At 37.9% G+C, this 20,228-nt stretch overlaps 1 protein-coding gene across 1 annotated transcript; it reads left to right on the top strand.

The window, feature by feature from the left end:
- The first annotated feature begins 3,526 nt into the window (after positions 1–3,526).
- SPIC (Spi-C transcription factor) lies at positions 3,527–19,829 on the top strand. Its single transcript, XM_087969112.1, has 6 exons — positions 3,527–3,612; positions 11,879–11,909; positions 13,388–13,481; positions 16,317–16,426; positions 17,574–17,676; positions 18,958–19,829. Exons 1-6 carry the CDS (start codon positions 3,527–3,529, stop codon positions 19,416–19,418), a joined length of 885 nt encoding a protein of 294 aa, XP_087825238.1. The 3' UTR covers positions 19,419–19,829.
- The last annotated feature ends 399 nt before the right edge of the window (positions 19,830–20,228 follow it).

Below are 20,228 nucleotides of genomic sequence, written 5' to 3'. Positions count from 1 at the left end.
TGGACTTAAGCATAGTACACAAAATTATCTGCTACAATGTCCTACCAGTCAATGATTACTTCAGCTTCAACTGCAACAATACAAGAGCACACAACAGATACAAACTCAGTGTAAAATGCTCCAAACTTGATTGCAGAAAGTACGATTTCAGCAAGAGTAGTCAATGCCTGGAATGCACTACCTGAATCTGTTGTTACATCCTCAAACCCCCACTCCTTTAACCTTAAACTATCCACGATTGACCTCACCCCATTCCTAAGAGGTCTGTAAGGCGTGCATAAGTGCCACTGATTCAATTTTTTTACTACCAGTTCTGTGGGCGTGGCTTGGTGGGCATGGCTTGGTGGGTATGGCAGGGGAAGGATATTGCAAAATCCCATTCCCTCCCCACCCTACTAACCTGCTTTCCAGCACCAATCTCCTGTGCAGGGCAACAAAAGAAGACCCAGCCGATCAGCTGGGACTCGGGAGGCAGAATATAGATGGGGGCAGGGCCAGTCAGAGGTGGTATTTGCTGGTTCTCTGGACTACTCAACATTTCTGCTACCGGTTCTCCAGAACTGGTCAGAACCTTCTGAATACCACCTCTGATAAGTGCACAATTGTGCCTACCGTCCCTGTCCTATTGTCCCCATTTATTTGTACATATTTCCTGTATTCATACTCATGTTTATTCTTATACGTATTATCTTGTAAGCGATTGACAAATAAAATAAAAAATAAAAAATGATTTGCATATATGAGAAAATTTGAAGCATTCGTCAACTCATGTACATTTGTATTTGAGCTTAAGTACTTCTTTTCAACTCAGCCATTCTTTCCTCTATCTGATTGTATTCTTTGCAACCATTTTTTTTTTCTATTTAAGCACATTGCACAATACCCTTTTCCCATGCTTTTTTTGTGAGGGGCAGTATTCTTTCCAGTTCACATCCTCTTTCATTTCATGACTTCTCCATTCACCCTTTTCTCACACCTTCTATTAGCATAATTCCACAGACCTCTCTGGCAGTCTGCAATGAATTTTGTTTTGTTCTTTTTCCGCATGTCTGCTTTCTATTATTATGTTGGGAAACATTTCTTCATACAGGACTTGTACTACTTCTGCAGTTGTTCTACTTTCATGCAACTTCTCTTTTATTCCCCTTATCCTTTCCGCGGCCAAATAATGATCTGTTCCACATTAGAGGCCTCTGATTATCTTTACATTCTTCACTAATTTCTTGCAAAAAAAAATCATTAAAACCAATCATGCATTTTAAGTTAACACTAAGACTGCTACTTAACCATGTGCTAGAAATAAATCAACCCAATCAACCTTATCACACATTTACTATTCGCATTCAGTCTAGGTTCCTGAATGAGCCAATGGCTCATATACTCTCATCTCATTTCCATTCACCCAATCGTATCATCTTAACAAAATATTTTTTCTTCTGAATTACATCTATTCAGAATGATGCACAGCTTTTATTAAAACTCATTCTTGGTGCTTTCATTGTCAGTTTTCCCTGCAGCATAACATGTATGTAATTATTCCCCCAGATGCTTCCCCAGACGCCTCTCCAGATGTTAGTTCAAAGGACGATATGCCAGTCTCCAATACACCAGGAGGGGAGGCGGCTGAAGGCTCCAAGGCGAAGGCTATGAATCCAAGGAAGATGGAGTGGCTATAGGGAGAGTGATTGGATGAACAGCTGGATGAGAAAGGGGTGGTTGAGGCACAACTGCAACAGGACAACCCTGAGGCTTTGGGTGGGGGAGCATTCAGCTGCAGCTGGTCAGTAATGACAAAGAGGAACTACCTTCTCCACCTAATCCAAGACCTTATGCCACCAGACTCGAAATTCTAGACCTAGAAAATCTAGAACTACGCCACCTTTGGTCCAATCTAAGCATAGCATATAAAATCATACATTGCAATGTCCTACCAGTCAATGAATACTTCAGCTTCAACCACAACAACACAAGAGCAAACAATAGAGACAAACTCAAGGTTAATCGCACCAAACTTGATTGCAGGAAATATGACTTCAGCAACAGAGTGGTCAATGTCCGGAATACTCTACCTGACTGTGGTTTTTTCCCCAAACCCCAAAAACTTTAACCTTAGACTATTGACCTCACCCCTTTCCTAAGAGGTCTGTAGGGGGCATGCATAAGCGCACCAAGGTGCCTACCGTCCCTGTCCTATTGTTTCTTTTATATATTTTTTTATTTTTCTTATATGTATCCATGTATTCATAACTATGTTTTTACTTATACCTATTATCTTGTAAGCAATTGACAATAAATAAATAAATAAATAAATTAACAAACAAATAAATAAATAAAGTGGAGAAAAGGCAGGAGCAGCAGAGGACAGTTCAACTACACATCAAGCAACAGCCTTGTCCCTCCAACTTAATGGGCTGCACCAGGAGCTGGCTGATTAGCACAGCAGAAGGAAGGGAACAATGTGTCATTTCTGGCCATGTGTGCTCCTGTGCTCATGACTCTTGACTTGGAATTTGGATTGTTTTGTGGACTCTGGACTTGTCTCTGCCTGTGGATGTCTTTTGACTTTGTAGACTTGGCTCTGATTCTTGGACTTACTCTTTGTCTTGTGGACTTGCCTTCGCTTTCTGGACTTGTCTTGCTCTCATGGACTGGCTTTGACAGTGGACTTGCCTTGCCTTGAATTCATTGAGGGTGTTCTATTTGTTGGCGAAGGAAATTTCTGAGGAATATTAATTCAGAGCTGGAATCTCCAATAAAGACTCCTAACTTCTCAATGTGTGTGTGTGAGAGAGAGAGAGAGAGAGCAGGACAACCTATGAGCCCTATATTCATATTGATTTACAACATCTTAGATGATACCAGTTCCTACTTTGAATTATACATTTTAGGCATTCTTCCATTCATAACTATACCTATAGCTTCATTTCCATACTTGTATTGCTAAATTGAACAAAACTCTGGGTTTTAGATGGAGAGTACTTTAAAACATGATAAATCAAATATCTGGGCTTCACATTCTTAGTTATAAGGAAATGTCTTCTTGGTCCAGACTTTAAACATATATTATCATGGCTAAAATAAGCTCTTCAAAAGTTGCCACCAAATTGTAATTCTTAATATGACAAAAGTTAGATACTATCTAATGCCTATGTTGCAACAATATTAATTGATTATGATTAATTGATTATGTACCACTAGGTTGGTATCAGTTCTCAGCAACCACCTAGATAGATTTTCTCCATGATCTGTCCCTCATCTTGTCTCCATGATGATCTGGCTCTTCAACATTTCCAATGACGCATTTCCTATAACGGAGTTTATCTACCTGGTTGTTGATTGTCCTTTTTCTTTTCATCATTCCAGGCAGGGATGGGATGCTACTGGCATAACAACTAGTTCGGTGATCGCACGCTTTGTGCGCATGTGTCCTAGGATTAAAGTTAAACCACTGCACCTCTCAGCTGTTTAGCAGGGCAATCCACTCTGCCGTGCCGAACAGCTGAGAGGATAAAAAGTACCTAGGAGCATGGGCGGGTGGGAGAGCCCGACTGAAGATCCTTGGAGCAAGTCATACCAAACCAGTTCTATGACAGCTGCTCTTCGAAGCTATCGGTATGTCCGAACCAGTAGCATTCCACCCCTGATCCCAGGTGTTAGGACCTTCTTCAGCTAGGGCTTTGCATAATGCATCCAAAGGTATAATTTGAGCTTGAATAATACTCATTTCATCTAACTAATTTTAATGCAAATTCAATCAAGCTTAGCTTTTCTTCCATTATTCTTCATCCTGCTTCTGTCTATTTTTTTTACTCTGCCAAAGAAGACCTTATCAGGCAGCGAATATTGCTGGAAGAAAATAGTCCTCTCCAAATGACACAGACAAGTCTGTTACCTTCAAAGAGACATTTCATGTAGATGTCGATTTTAATGACCAAAGAGGCAGATAACATGAAAAGGGATCTTATATAAGGGCTTTTATCTGGTTGACAGTCAGCAATCCTAATAAAGACTCATGGTATCACACAGAACAGAACATAGAAATAAATTTCAATTTTGTCTTCAGGCTTGCTATATTTTTAAATATAGGGACATATGTGGAACATGAATGAAAAAGAGGGCAGGGAAAGAGAAGCAGAGACATTAACTGCTTTCAATTTGTATACATATCTGTATAAAAGAAGTTAAGTTTTCAAGAGTAATTTTGCACTACATCTCAGTTGAGTGTCTATAGGATTGCATAAAGATGTAAATGCATGCCCATCATGCTACTCTTTTTGTACTAAACAATCCTATGTAAAACACAAAAATGGAGTAGGAAATGGTAAGCCAAATAAAGTTATGATGTAAGAAAACGAAGAGGAAATAAAGCTAGTGAAGCTACTGGCACAAGAGATTATATACTTTTTAATATGTTTTTTCTCCTTACAGGTTCTGCTTTTTCCACCTTGTCCAAAATCATTTTGTTTTGCCTTTTCTACTTTAAACATCTCTCATCACGTATCTATAATTTGTATTAAAAGTATTTACATGATTAAAAGATAAACAAGATAGGAGGGGAAAGGAATGTTTCAGTCCATAAACACCATAATAAATATAGTGCTTCTTAAGGGCTATAATTGTTTTTATTGTAACAGATTAATAGGGTCATTTCTCTGAAAAATGTTACAGTGCATTAAATTGAATATCATATTCACTTGCACATCAGAAGTAAAATTGAATTGGCACCGTCTCCATTTGTGTGTGTGTGTGTGTGTGTGTGTGTGTGTGTGTGTGTGTTCAAACATTTCAATTTCTTTTTGCTTCCATCTGATGGTTATACAGAGATTTTCAGCATAAATCTGATAGCCTGAATGTGTATGAATTCCCAGAGAATCCCAAGATTGGTATCTGAATTATGTATAAGAGATAGGTAAAAAAACAGGCATTGAAAGATCACCTAAATTAAACTCACAGCACTGGGGTGTGTGTGTGCATGCACACATGCATGTGTTGTGTAAACATACACACCTAGATATATTTGTATTATATCTAGATATATATTTGCCTTTGCCAAACCGCATATGCAAGTTCTACATAGGGTGGAATTTCTTATTAAAAAGAAATATACAGTTATTCCTCCGCTTGCAACAGTGACTGTTCAAAGTTATAGCGACACTGAAAAAAGTAACTTATGACCATTTTTCATGCTCATTACCCTTACAGCATCCCCAAGGTCTCTTGATCAAAATTCAGATTCTTCTCAATTGATTAATATTTATGATGTCCTGCGGGGTAATATGATCACCTTTTTCAGCCTTCCAACAACCAAAGTCAACGGAGAAGTCAGATTCATTTAACAACTGTGGCAAGAAAAATCGTAAAATGGGGCAAAACTTACTTAACAACTGTCTCAATTAGCAACAGAAATTTTGTAGTCATAAGACAAGGGCTACCTGTACATTAAGAGAAAGAGCTTTGTGCACATCTGAAACGATACAGGTCAATGGCTGAGTTCATACCAGAGGTGGTATTCAGCAGGTTCTGACCAGTTCTGGAGAAGCAGTAGCAGAAATTTTGAGTAGTTTGGAGAACCGGCAAATACCACCTTGACTATTCTCTGCCTCCAGAGTCCCAGCTGATTGGCTGGGTCTTCTTTGGTTGCCCTGCACAGGAGAACGGAGCTGGGAAGCAGGTTAGTGGGGTGGTGAGGGAATGGGGATTTTATAGTATCCTTCCCCTTCCACGCTCACAAAGCCATGCCACACCCACCAAGCCACACCCACAGAACCAGTAGTAAAAAAAATTGAACCCCACCACCACATCATACATCACGCTAAGCTGTAATGTTTGGTTCTGGCTTACAACCAGTGGTGGGATTCAAATTTTTTTACTACCGGTTCTGTGGGTGTAGTTTGGTGGACGTGGCAGGGGAAGGATACAGTAAAATCTCCAGTCAGAGGTGGTATTTGCTGGTTCTCCGACCTACTCAAAATTTCCGCTACCGATTCTCCAGAAGTGGTCAGAACCTGCTAAATACCACCTCTGTTTACAACATATACAAACAAATTTTATTATGGTCAATGACCACAAAATGTGAGCCCATTCACCTTGGTTTATAAACCAGGCTTTATGTACAAACCAGGTTATTATATACCACAAAACGAATTAGAGTGAAAATAAACTGCCACTAAACATAGTGCATAAACTAAGACATTCCTAAAATGTGATTTTTTTCTGTTATCCAAGCAGCATTATCCATATGGAAGAAATGTATGGGAACCACCAGTTTGCAGAACTACAAAATTATTTAGGGGAACCTTCCAAACTGCTGATGAAGCATACTTTGTAGGATGGAATGCTTCTTACTAATAACAATATTTGCTGATTTATTCCCCAACCACAAGTAAGTCTTTAAGACGGACATCCTGCATACAAGAATTTCCCTAACCATAGTTACTACAAAGGCTCTACATTTTTGTGTCTGCTGCACAAAAAATGTCCTTTTAATGTTCCATAGTTGAAGTAAGTTTATGTCACATTTAGATTAGAATTCAATTTAATTAATGACGTTTTCTGCATTTTGGACTGAACATGTCTTCTATTTCTTATTGTAGAGCTTACTGTTTATTGAATTTGCTTTTGCATCAGTTCTGACTAATAGGTTTTCAGTATTATGGTCCTCAAAATATCAGAATGGAATTTCAGGACATATGATTATTTTCATGGTCCAACCAGCAGGTGTAAAGTAGAGTTTGTTTCACTAGGTGTTCTTCAAATCACTTTACACAGCTATGTTTTTAAGGATAGAGGCTCATTTTCATATAACAATCTTTCCATTTGCCATAAATGCATATAGAATCTATGTGAGATTAATCAGCATCGTATAAGTAAAATATGATGTTGAAGAGTATGTAAATCTGTTACAGCGAAAAAGTAATTGTCAACCTCACCAGATAATTGCAAACTTTATTCTACATCGGGGTGTCAAACTCAAGGCCCGGGGGCCAGATCCAGCCTGTGGATGCTTAGATGTGGCCTACGGGGCCTCCCTGGAAACCGTGAAGGAGCAGCCCACAGTGCCTCTGCCAGTGAAAGCGGAGCTCCATTTTCGCTGAAAGAAGGTTGCAGGAGGCCGTCACAACTGAAAATGGAGTTGAGAGAGCCATGGATAGCACTCCCAACTCTGTTTTCACTGGCAGAGGGTTGCAGGAGGCCGTCACAGCTGAAAAGGAGCTTGGGAGCCCATTTTCCTTGGCAGAGCACTCGGGCCACCACAGGTGCCCCCAACACAAGTGATGTCGAGCTGGCCATGCCCCCCCGGCCACACCCCCCTGCCCACCCTGATACAGCCCTCAATGAAATTGAGTTTGACAACCCTGTTCTACATCATTTGAGGACCCACATGAGTTATGTCAATTCCACCCTAAATATTTACTTTTGAAGGCCGAGGACACTGCCATATATACACATATACATATACACGCATACACACATACACATATATACACACACACACACACACACACACACATATATATATACACACTTTTCATCCAATAAATGCACAAGCTATATAGATAGAAAAATGTTACTTGTGGAAAGGCGCTAATAATATAATTTATTTTCCTTTTGTATAATACAAAGATGTGGGAACCTTCATTGCTCAGAAAGGGGGATATAAATCATCTTTTTTGTACTCTTCTCTTGGTCAACTAGAGAGGAGGAGGCATTGATTTGCTCCCTACAACTTTTCGATCTTAGAGGTCAGCAGAAATTAAGAAAGTTGTAGGTCAATTGTTTATGTGGAAGCTAAGGATAAAAACACTGGTGTCTTGAAAGCATTTTTGTTCAGACTTCAATGACCAGAGCCTTGTTCAATAGAATTTTGAAGTATTATCCTTTTTAATAATGATTAAAAACAACTCTACTTCAGCTGATAGCAGGTTGTAAAAAAATAGCAAAACAAAACAAAAAACCCTCCCTTTATTTTGTATTTAATTTGTTTATTAAATATATATGCTGCCCAGCTCCCTGATAGGATAACTCTCTTATAGTAATTTCTTTTCAGACTGATACATTTCTACCCCTTTCCTCTTCCTTTTTCCAGAAAAAAATTAAAATTAAATTCTATGAATGGGAGAAACTAAAGTATTTCCTTAATGTCTTTATCGAAACGAATGGACATCAGGATGCTTCCCATTGGCTTGGCCTTGGCCATTTCCAGAGGTGGCATTCAGCAGGTTCTGACCAGTTCTGGAGACCGGTAGCGGAAATTTTGAATAGTTCAGAGAACCGGCAAATACCACCTCTGACTGGAGATTTTACAGTATCCTTTCCCCTGCCACACCCACCAAGCCACATCCACAGAACCGGTAGTAAAAAAATGTGAATCCCACCACTGGCCATTTCCCCTACCACTGCCCTCTGTCATGTCACAGAATCACTCCATCATCATTTACAAGCATTGACAAGTCAGCTGTAATTACTGTTCTAATGTCTCCATATTGTTAAGTGATATCTCCAATCAAGAGTAATAAAATGAACCATGCCTAAAGCAGATTTCCCCAAGTTTTAATCAAGCAATGAGAATAACTTTATCAGCTTAATTTCTTTGAAAACCCATCCACAGAATTTATAAATCACGCTTCATGTCAAAGTAAACACCTTGGTGCTTTCCAATTGTTTAGGATTTCAATTTGCTTTAGCCCAGCCATCCTGGGAGCTGTAATCCAAACCCTGAAAGGGCTCCTGGTTTGACATTATATATGAAGCCAGTTAATAGATTCTTAGCTACAATTTAGCACAATGTTAACAAAAATATAGTTCAGTCTACACTTCATATCTCTTGTCTGATTAAATCTAAGCCCTTGATTTTCCTAAAAGTTTTACATTACAGGAGGAAAGCTGACTTAATCGATCAGGAATACGGTAGCATCTTCTCTGACTAACGAATTGTATTAAAAGGCATAAGTGTTTGTAAGCTGAAGCTCACTTCATCAGATGCATTAGTATATTTAGATCAGAGGTGTCAAACTCACAGCGTCACGTTGTCAGGTGACATATCACAACTTTTATCCACTTTGCTAAACCGGGGTGGGCATCGGCCGCGTATGATGCATCCAGCCTGTGGGCCGGGAGTTTGACAGCCCTGATCTAGACTGATGTAAGATTCAAAAGAGGGAAGAAAAAATATTTTAGTTATGTACATGCACATGTGTACATGTAAGACAGAATATGATTAGTTTATGAATTAACAATTGTAATGTGTAAAAACTTAGTATGTTTGTTGAGTCTTTCTGAGATTGCTTGAAACCTTTCAATGACTGGATAGTTTGTCATTGTTAAAAATCTGCGATGGAGTGGCTTTGGAGTTTTACCTAGTTTAAAACAGTTATTTCCAAATAACTGTTTGGAAATAACTTATTCCAGTTGTTTTGTTTTCAACAAAAGTGTCCATTTTACCCAGATGGTTGCCCTCTCTCTAACTTTAAGGAACTTCCTTTTTTCTCACTGCTTTTGTCTATGTAAAGGCGATCTTTATACATCAACTAAGACAGTACTGTACCACATCTTTTATTTGCAAAGAAATCCCCAAATGGAATACTTCCCTAAAACTGTCTACATAATACAGCCCCTCTACTGATTGACTTCTGTAGCTGTTAGCAATTCCTGTTCCATTAAAGCAGGTATTCCTTAGCAAGCTGCTTTAAAAAAAAATCCACTCTTTTAGCTTTAGTCCTATTTCCGCTTCCTTCTAGAAGTCTCCAGGTGAGTGCATGGAAAGAGATTGACAGGTATGTACAAGACTGATTCCAGGTTAGAGAAAAATATATTTCAGTGGGTATAACCAAAGGTGTAATAACACTGGATGATTGGGGCTAGAGTGCCAGACCATCCCAGATGTCCCCTATCAGACTGAGACCAGTTCCATCATCTCAGCCAGTATGGGCAAAATGATCAGGAAACATGAGAATTATAATTTATTGCACCTGGAGGAGACCAATTTGTTAGCCTTATTCTACCTATTTTTTAATGATGGGATTCATTTAAAAGGGTGGTTAGTTCAAAATGCATGGCATTTCTTGGGATAATAATGGCACAGGTATTAACTGCGGCTCATTACAAATAGCATGTGCTGTCCCAGTGTAAAGGGACAGCAAGAAGTTATATGTCAATGCCAGTAATTATGTAAGTTCTAACAGTTGCTTCAGGATACCAGGAGTTGAAGCTAGAGCTGATTTTCCAGGTGTTCATCTTACCTCCTGTAACCTGGACAGCTAATGGCTTAGCTCCAAATAAAAATTAACACAAGGGTCTTGTTTGTGGTAACAAAGCATGAGCAGCTGGTATCTCTAAGTTCAGTTTGATATAAGCAGGAAGAACTAGTTGAGTCCTAGAGGAATCATCTGAATGCCACTTGTTTGGTGGATATTGTTTTAGAGGCAATTGTTTGAAAAATGTGGCATTTAATATTATTTTACTTTATTTGGAGGAACATCTAGACAACTTCCACACAAGACTCTGGTAGCAAACATCAGTTTATCTTTATGAATTATGGTCACAACTTAATGGAACACTAAAGGCATGAAGGCTTAGGGCTGTTCGATCTTCAAAAATGATTTGAAAGGACTTCCTTGGACCCCACATGAACATAGCCTCCTTCTGCTTCTCATCAATGCTGCCTCTTGTTTATTAGACTTCTGTGCAAGCTTGAAAACATGCTGCTGCTTTTTTATATCAGCAGCCTTTTAAAACTGTGATACCTTGTTAATGCAACTCTTAAAAAAGCATCTTCCTTCAGTTTCAGAAGAAAATTATGTGTTTTAATGAATAACAAAGTAGGGAGGAAATTTAACCAAAAATGACTTCCAAGTCATTTTTGAAATGTGTACCATCTTACTAGTACCGTCTCAGGGGTGTTAGTTGTGTGTTTGTGAGGCAGATGTAAAAATGTCAAGTTGGCAATTGCAACCATAATCCTGACCTTTTAAAAAAAAAAATTCCTCTTCCCCCTCTGGACATCCTGATGGTTGTACTAGAATGCCATGCTCTTCCTTCCAAGGCTGAATTACAGCTGCTTTTCAAAACTTTAATATTTGCAAAGCTTTTTGGAGCAGCTCAAACCTCCACAAGGCGTTCAGTGCATATTTATCCCAACTGCGGCCATGAACTCAAAATGTATTTATAATATCATATTTCATTGTTTCATTCCTTTCACTCATAAATTTAAGTAGATTATTCCAGAATCTACAGAATTCCAGATATGGTTCTGTATATGTTCTTTTTATTTTTTTTATTTTTTTTATTTTGCCTTTCTAAGTATGTGGTTGAAAACTTAGAGTTTTTTTTAAACCTGTTTCAAAGGACAGACACCAAATACTGAAAACATATGTGTCTATCCAAATGTAGGATAGATGCTATAAGCACTGCATCAATTAAAAAGTTGGTGGGGAAAAAAAATAACACAATGCTCAAATGATGCTGTGTTTTAAAAACATTTATGTTTAACCCCTGTAGTGCAAATATTTTCATTTTATTTCAAACATAAAGGTTAAAGGATTATAGTGTACATATATCTATAGAGAGAAATGGTTACATACCACAAGAACTAAAAATGTGACAAAGTAAATAAGTAATTAACAGGCTAATCATTTGCTAATATTAATCCTATCTGATTTTGATTAATTTGAACCACCAGCTTCTTAATAGAAGTAATTTGCCTCTGTTGCCAAAAACTACTTTGGGGAATACACTGATGAATAAGTTTACAGCCTGAATTTTTAATAAGTGCCCCTAATATTAGGAATTCAGTCTAAGTTCACAATATATAATTTCTGTATGACATCTGGAAAAATGAAGCACTACTTTAATAAATTATGCTGTTTGATCTCTCTCACAGGCTTGAAGATTTGATTTGGGATTTTAGAATGGTAAGTACAAACTCTTAATGTCTTGTTTGAGGACAATTATCCATTTGTATCTAAGAATCATTTATAAAGGAGTATGAGTTAGAACCAGTACAATTCACATTTGGATCTACCTTCATCCATGGAATCTCAGTAGGTGATCTGGGCCAGTAATTTACTATTTCCCAGCCCAAAAATGTTTGTTAGTACCAGAAAACAGGAGGAGAGAATACTACGCTTGTCATCTCAAGATCCAAAGAAAAAAGTGGAATATTAATCCAACAATAATTAATAAATATATAATGTCTACCTAACTTGCATACATTCCAAATTGATTTTATAACTGGACTAATATTAGATAGGAAAGTAAATATTAGTTATAAAATGAATGAAGAATAAGGACATTGTAATGATAAAAGATGTCTTGTAGTTAAATGGCTAATTAAATCTATGGTACATTTCAGTTTTCCAAACATTACTCTGTGCTCATTTTTGGTAGCCAATGTACTTGAAGTCCAACCTGGGGCTTCATGCATTTTCCCTAGTGGGGAAGACACATCTTGTGTCTTTAAGAGCTACGTAAAAGTAACACAAAACGGAAGGGGACAACTTGCCATGGACAACTCCCTACTGCCAATTCACCGTGGGCAGCTTGCCACAGCCAACTTGCCATGTAACAATTCGCTATGGGAAAACTTGTCACAGGAAAATTCAACAATTTCATTTCATTATTTAAAATGATTTTTAAAATATTTTAATTTTTGTCATTTACATTTCATTTTGTCCCTCTTTTTGCATCCTTTCCTTAATGATTCTATTTCTCTCTCTCTCTCTTTTTTTGGTTATTATGCAACTTTTATTCCATGGAGAGTTGGCTGTGATGAGCTGGTCCATAGTGAGTTGCCGTGGCGAGTTGGCTGTGGCCCTTTTCAGGAAAATCTGTCAGAGCAATCAGGGCCAGCTATTTCTGCTAGCTGTTCACTGGACATATATGAGAATGAGTTCTGAGTATCTACTGGTTATGCACCAAGAAATAGTTTCAAAAGGACATTCATTCACAGTCTGCAAAAAAAAGAGCTCCTTCTAACACACTCAGCTAATGAGTAGATAGTGAATATCTGTTTTAACCTTCTTATCATTTGGGCAGAAAATAGGATTGGAGAATGATGGTTCCCAAAAGCTTAGTTATATCAGTCTGGGGTCACATGGTTCAATTTTTTTTCAGCCTGACTATTTGGGCCTGCAACTTCCAGAAATCCTTTACTCATCCACCAAGGGGGCATCCAAATTAGCTGAACCAACATTGCTAATTTATACTGTATTATGTGCATTACATTAATATGATCTTGACTCAGGGAAGAGCAAAGGGGGACACAATCTTTCCTTTATGAAGGCTCAGATACCCAAGTCTGTGTTCCAATGTTCCATTTAATTATCCTGGCTCTTGCTTCCTTTCCACTGCCCAGAGGCAAACCAAATCAAACCAATGTTTATGGTTGCAGAGTTTTACAGGCCAAGACTTATTTGGACAAGCTCTTGAAGATGCCTTGGAGGTATTACAGCAACATTCTGATGGCACCAACAATTATATGCCAGGTAAAAATGAAACAACAAGGTCAATTCACTGGTTTTATTATAATTAGTTTCTACATTTCTGAATGAATGTGTATGGATATTTATAGAGGTTTGTGCAAATATAATTTTTAAAAATCTAATACATTCAACATAAAATACTTGATAAATTACATTAAGGGCAAAACAGGACATATAGAGAGAGCTATTATTCAGGGAATTCTTTTTTTAATCAATTTGTTGTCCGGTAGATGATCTTCAGAGTAGATCAATATTTGCTATCTATTGCATTACCCACTACTTAAAGACTTGGGATATTTACTCTATACATCCAAAGTATCCCACTGCAAGAGACTCAAAGGGCTACTATAGGAGAACAGCAGGCAGTCCCTTGGGGTGGACTCAACTTAGCCTAGAATTGTTACATGAGTTATGAGCCACAGGGGCGCAATAGTTAGAATGCAGTACTGCAGGCTACTTCTGTTGACTGCCGTCTGACTGCAATTTGGCAGTTCAAATCTCACCAGGCTCAAAGTTGACTCGGCCTTCCATCCTTCCGAGGTGGATAAAATTTATTTATTTATTTATTTTTATTTATTTATTTGATTTGCCAATTGTTTACAAGATAATAAGTATAAGTGTATACATAGTTGTGAATACATGAAATGGGTACATATAAGAAAAATAAAAGAATAAGAGAAACAATAGGACAGGGACGGTAGGCACGATGGTGCGCTTATGCACGCCCCTACAGACCTCTTAGGAAAGGGGTGAGGTCAATAGTAGAATGAGTAAATAGTAAAATGATAGTAAATAGTAAATAGTAAAATAGTAAATAGTAAAATGAGGACATAGATTGTTGGGGGCAATATGCTGACTCTGTAAACCGCCTAGAGAGGGCTGTAAAGCACTGAAAAGCAGTATATAAGTCTAAGTGCTATTGCTACATGTCCACAAATGCTACAAGTCCAGCCCCTCTTGAATTCTGTTATCTAGCATCAATTTAGTGCTGATTGCTACTTAACCAGATTCTTATGTATGGGGTTGAACAATAAATCTTCTGAATCGTAACATACATGTGATCTCGATTCTTCGTGCTTGATGGCTACAGGAAGAAAAGAAAAAGCTTCTTTGTAACTTCCCATTCATGGTAGAACAGTTTACCACTAGAGATCAGGCTCAATCTGACCATGTTAACCTCTCACAAGCAGGCTCAAACAAAACTCTGGTGAAATGGGTGCTTTATTGGAAGACCTAGCCAGGATCCTGGACCTTGGAGACTTAGCCTGGATTGATATGGTCAAGTCAGAGACAGCACTGACTTGATGGCACATAGTAAGTCAGTCAATCAGTCAGTCAGTCAGTCAGTCATTAATGGACATTAGACTTGTAAACTACCCAGTGTTACGTGATTGTGATAGCTTAAATATATAATAAATAAACAAATAGACTCAAAGGACATAGCCCTATGTCAGGAGTCTCCAAAGTTGGCAACTTTAAGACTTGAGGACTTCAACTCCCAGAATTGCCCAGCCAGCATGACTAGCTGAGGAATTCTGGGAGTTGAAGTCCACGAATCTTAAAGTTGCCAACTTTGGAGATCCTTCCCCTATGTGAATGGGGCTGGACTCAGTTGCTTGGAATAAGGACTCAGGAGTATTAAGGGTTATAAGAAGTGAATTAGGCTTCAGTTTCTATAAGGTGCTATTTTTTATTTTATTTTATTTATTTGATTTGCCAATTGTTTACAAGATAATAAGTATAAGTGTATACATAGTTGTGAATACATGAAATGGGTACATATAAGAAAAATAAAAGAAGAATAAGAGAAACAATAGGACAGGGAAGGTAGGCACGTTGGTGCGCTTATGCACGCCCCCTACAGACCTCTTAGGAAAGGGGTGAGGTCAATAGTAGACAGTCTAAGGTTAAAGTTTTTGGGGTTTGGGGAAGAAACTACAGAGTCGGGTAGAGTATTCCAGACATTGACCACTCTATTGCTGAAGTCGTATTTCCTGCAATCAAGTTTGGTGTGGTTTACTTTGAGTTTGTATCTATTGTGTGCTCTTGTGTTGTTATGGTTGAAGCTGAAGTATTCATTGACAGGTAGGACATTGCAATGTATGATTTATATACCATGCTTAAGTCAGACCGAAGACGGCGTAATTCAAGGTTTTCTAGTTCTAGAATTTCAAGTCTGGTGGCATAAGGTATTCTACAACGAGTAGAAGAGTGGAGAACTCTTCTTGTGAAATATTTCTGGACTTTCTCAATTGTGCTAATATCAGATACGTAATGAGGGTTCCAGACTGATGAACTGTATTCGAGTATTGGTCTAGCAAATGTTTTGTATGCTCTGGTTAGTAGTGTGATATTACCAGAGAAAAAGCTACGTAGGATTAGGTTAACAACTCTTAATGCCTTTTTGGCTATGTAGTTGCAGTGGGCTCTAGCACTTAGATCATTAGAGGTGAGTATTCCAAGGTCCTTTACAGAGCTTGGGTCATAATCCCCCCAGGTTCCCCAAATATATCAAAAAGTCCATTTTAAAAAAACCTCAACCACTATGAAGGGGATTCAGAATTGCAGAAAAGATGTTTGCAGACCCCACTTTTTCCAACCATGCTCACTATTGGGCAAGAAACATCTGTCTATCCTCAGATTTGAATTTTCTTTACGTTAACCCTACATTTTCCACATAGGTAAAATAAAATGCTTCTGGCAAATGTGTTTTACTCACGTGACTGAGGAAAAAATATAACTGGGCTTAAAACAGGATTCCAGTCTTGTGTTGATTATTTTGATTTCCTTTCCTTCATTTTTCCTTCTCACATATTCTAGTCATTTTTTTTTCCTTAGGAGATTATAAAAACTATCTGACTTGGCATCACAATCTTTTCCAAACAAATGTGAATAACTTGCCTGAGTCTTTCACTGGAGAAACAACATATAACTGGAATAATACAACAGTAAGTGAAACATTAAAATTTACAAGGGATTAATAATTTAGTTTAATTTATTAATTTAATTTTTTAAGCTTTGTATTGCTTTGATATCTTTTTTTTAAAGTACAGTTTAAGTTTGAAAAATATTGCCACTCTGTTTGGTATTTAGAAATTTATGGGAGGCTTTATCATTAGTGATGACAAGAGGAGAATTACCAAGAGTGTAACCTTATGAATCCTATTTTGATAATAAATCTTATTGCACTTTGTAGAAGCTACTTCTCTGTTAATATGCCTAAAAGTTCAGTATGGTCCTAATTAAGGGACTATAAAATTCTCTTATCATAAGAAGTCATATTAATTTATTGTGTAAATGGGGTTCCAATTTACCCTTGACTGCCTGAAGATAAATGTCATCTAGATATCAGTAAAAGGGTTGCTTATAAGCACCATATTGTGCTTATAAGATCATTCATAAAACCTGAATATTATTGATCCAGGCATAGAACCATGAAAGGAACAGAAACAAGTTTTAATCCTTACTTTCAACCAACATGTATCTTGCACACAGTCGAACCCTATGAATTATGATTAAAAATACATTTTGGGAAGATTTGAAGAAAATAAGAGAAAAGCCATAATCCCCAAGCAATCTGATCATATACGATGATGATATTATCCATTCAGTCATATCCATCTCTTGGAGGTTGCTTGGGGGATTCTGACTCCTATACATTGTTTGTTGTTAGTACTGTAGTTTCTTCCCTTTGCTTCCTCAACCTTTCTGATTTTGTTCCTGATTCTATGCATGATCTAGAACAGGGGTCTCCAACCTTGGTGACTTTAAGCCTAGTGGACTTCAACTCCCAGAATTCCCCAGCCAGCAAAGCCAAGTCACCAAGGTGGGAGACCTCTGATCTAGAATGTTCTACCCAAACTCTACTCTGTTACTTTTCTCCCAAATCACAAGAAATGGGTCATTATTAACCAGGGGCATTCACAGGGTAGAACAGGTGATGTCACTTTTCACTTTGTATGATGATGTCGAGATGCATTGGGCATTCATTGTGGCTTTTACTGGCTGCCTATGTTTATCTTATTTCTTCCCTGTTGATTGGTTAATGGCTATAATGTTATATTTCTTCCCATTGTGATTGCCTACTTTTGCAAGAATGACATTGACTTATATTCTGGAGCTAGCTATTGTGCCCTGAAGACTGTTCCAGAAAATGAAAAGATGTATACCACAGTTCTCCAGCAAAAAAGCAACAGAGGTTTGTAAAAATCTTGATTTTCACATGTACATCATTCTGATTCTGAGTTATTCTCCTCCTTCCTTTTGTACTATAGGTGAGGGAACCTGATCAATTCTACCCTCCCTTCCCTCCTTGCCCTTCCACTCATTATATGTTCCTTAGCACAGAAGGGACCAGAACTCAGGATTTGGCAGCTACCACTCTTTAGGTCTTCAAACTTGCCAAGTGTAAGACTTCTGGACTTCAACTCCCAGAATCCCTGAGCTAACATAACTGGAGGAGGAATTCTGGGAGTTGAAGTCCACAAGTCTTAAAGCTGTCATGTTTGAAGGCCCCTGTTTTAGGTTAACCATTCAATGATAAGTGGCTGAAGAATCAAAGTTCCAGATCACAGTGACAAGAAAAATGAGATTCAGATACAGGTGGGAAGAGGGAAGGAGATGCTTCACAAAAGACCTAATGGAGCATCTGCCTGTCCCACCAGATCCAATAGAATGAGTTAGAACAGCATTTGGCAGGCTCTAACCAGCAGGCCTTTTCTGTTGTGGTACTTGCATTGTGGAAACTTCAACCTCCTCCCCCAGAGATGAGGTTGTCCTCATCACTCCTGAATTTCAGATCAGTCTTTTCCAACCCACTTTCCCAAAAACTTTGGGTTTGCTGCTTCCAGAATATCCAACAATGGGAACTATAGGAAATCTGTATTAACATATTTAGAAGTTTCCAGTTTACATCAGTGGACAATTGTCCCAGATTAATAATTATTTTGTCTTCCAAGGAATTTTGGGAACTTTGGAACCGAGAAGGAAACTTGACATTCCTAATAGTACAACATGCTTCCAATCAGATTAAAACAAGAGTGTGTCTGATAAAACACACATTTGAGAACCCACTTTTTATTTTTAATCATATACTGTGCTGTAATAGCCTTGCTGGATGAGTTGATGGCTTGCATTAAACCATCAATTGTTTAAATTATTGTTTATTGAGCAAGCTATAATGGTCTTATGTATATACAATTCAAAGTCATGGTTTATTAGAACACAGTGACTAAACTTACATGTCATACTAGATCAGAACCAAATAAAGCACATTAAGGCTTATGAGCCCAGTTGTGGTGCAGTTAACTAGAAAATGACTCATGGTGCATTCAACTTACAGTAACTTCAGCCAATTGCTCAATCTCAATTTTCATAACTGAATCGTGCTAAGGTTTCTTTTAATTCCTGTTGAAATTCCAAAATAAATTAAATCATACACCCATTCCATTGATAGTCTTGTCGTTTTGCTTCTGGGCAGGTCGGAAAAGACTACGACTGTTTGAATATATTCTTGAGTCTCTTCATAATCCAGACATGGCAAACTGTATCCAGTGGATAGATAAAACCAATGGTGTCTTCCAGTTTATTTCCAAAAACAAGGAGAAATTGGCAGAACAGTGGGGGGAACGCAAAGGGAACCGGAAAGTCATGACCTACCAGAAAATGGCAAGAGCCCTGAGGAATTATGGGAGAACGGGAGAAATAACTAAAATTCGAAGAAAGCTGACCTATCAGTTTGGTGCTGTGGTTTTGCGAAAGCTCTCTCTAGCCTGCTTTTCAGGAAAAGATGGAAATATTGATGATCAATTTGTTAAAGCTGAACAGGAATGCCTGTATGCAGCTGACTGGCTTACTTATCAAAACTGCATAAACCAAAAAGGCTGTGACCTTCAACAGGACAGCAGCCTTACAAGTTCATTCTACTATGAAGCTTACTAGATGAAACTTTTTCCTCATGATGTCTCTCCCCACAAACTTATGTGGAATGATTAACTCATCAGAAAACAGCTACCAGATTCAAGCCCCACCACCTTTTAGGCTAATCTGGTATAGTCTGCAAAAAGATTTTGCTGGGAGTAAGCTCTGTTGAACTTCAGAGTAGGCGTTTAGAGAACTGAAGTGCCCCAGTTGGCACTTCGTGATTAATTGCATCAAGTCTTACTAAATACGAGGGTTTGCTTCTGCGTAGTCATGCATGTAGGCATTCATTCCCTCTCTTGGCTTATAAGGAAATCTCTTTTATTTCAGTGAATTTTCTGTATCTTACCTTTTTTTTTTTTTTTGAAGGAAACTTACTGAACTTAGTCCTTCCTGATTGATTTTAGTACTGCAATAAAAGTTAGAGGTGTAATATAAATACATGGAATAAATATACATGTGTAACAAAATGAATGCATATGTTAACTGGATTTTGTTTCAGAAATGTTTCTGGATTTTGTTATACCTAAAATATATTAAGAATGACTAGCTTCTGTCACCTTTACAACTTCATTTAAATCTTAATTTCTGTGCTTAATTTAAGTGCAGTTTTCTTTATCTTTGTTCCTGTGCTGGCTGTAAATGTAAACTGGAATCTGTTGCATTTCAAGGACAATGGGCTGAAGTATTATTTCCTAAAACATGAATGTAGGAGTGCAGGAGATCAAGCAGAAGGGGAGGATGACTGAGAAAGGGAGGAGAATTATTGCTATGGTAGTGAGTAAAAAAAAAAAAAGCAAAGGCATGATCCTCCTTTTATCCTACCTGCCT

The sequence above is a fragment of the Notechis scutatus genome, chromosome 6 (genome assembly GCF_049901735.1).
Source record: "Notechis scutatus isolate UNSWTSFEM ecotype Mainland chromosome 6, rNotScu1.2, whole genome shotgun sequence".
Classification (NCBI taxonomy): domain Eukaryota; kingdom Metazoa; phylum Chordata; class Lepidosauria; order Squamata; family Elapidae; genus Notechis; species Notechis scutatus.
This window is presented reverse-complemented; position numbering and strand designations above follow the sequence as displayed.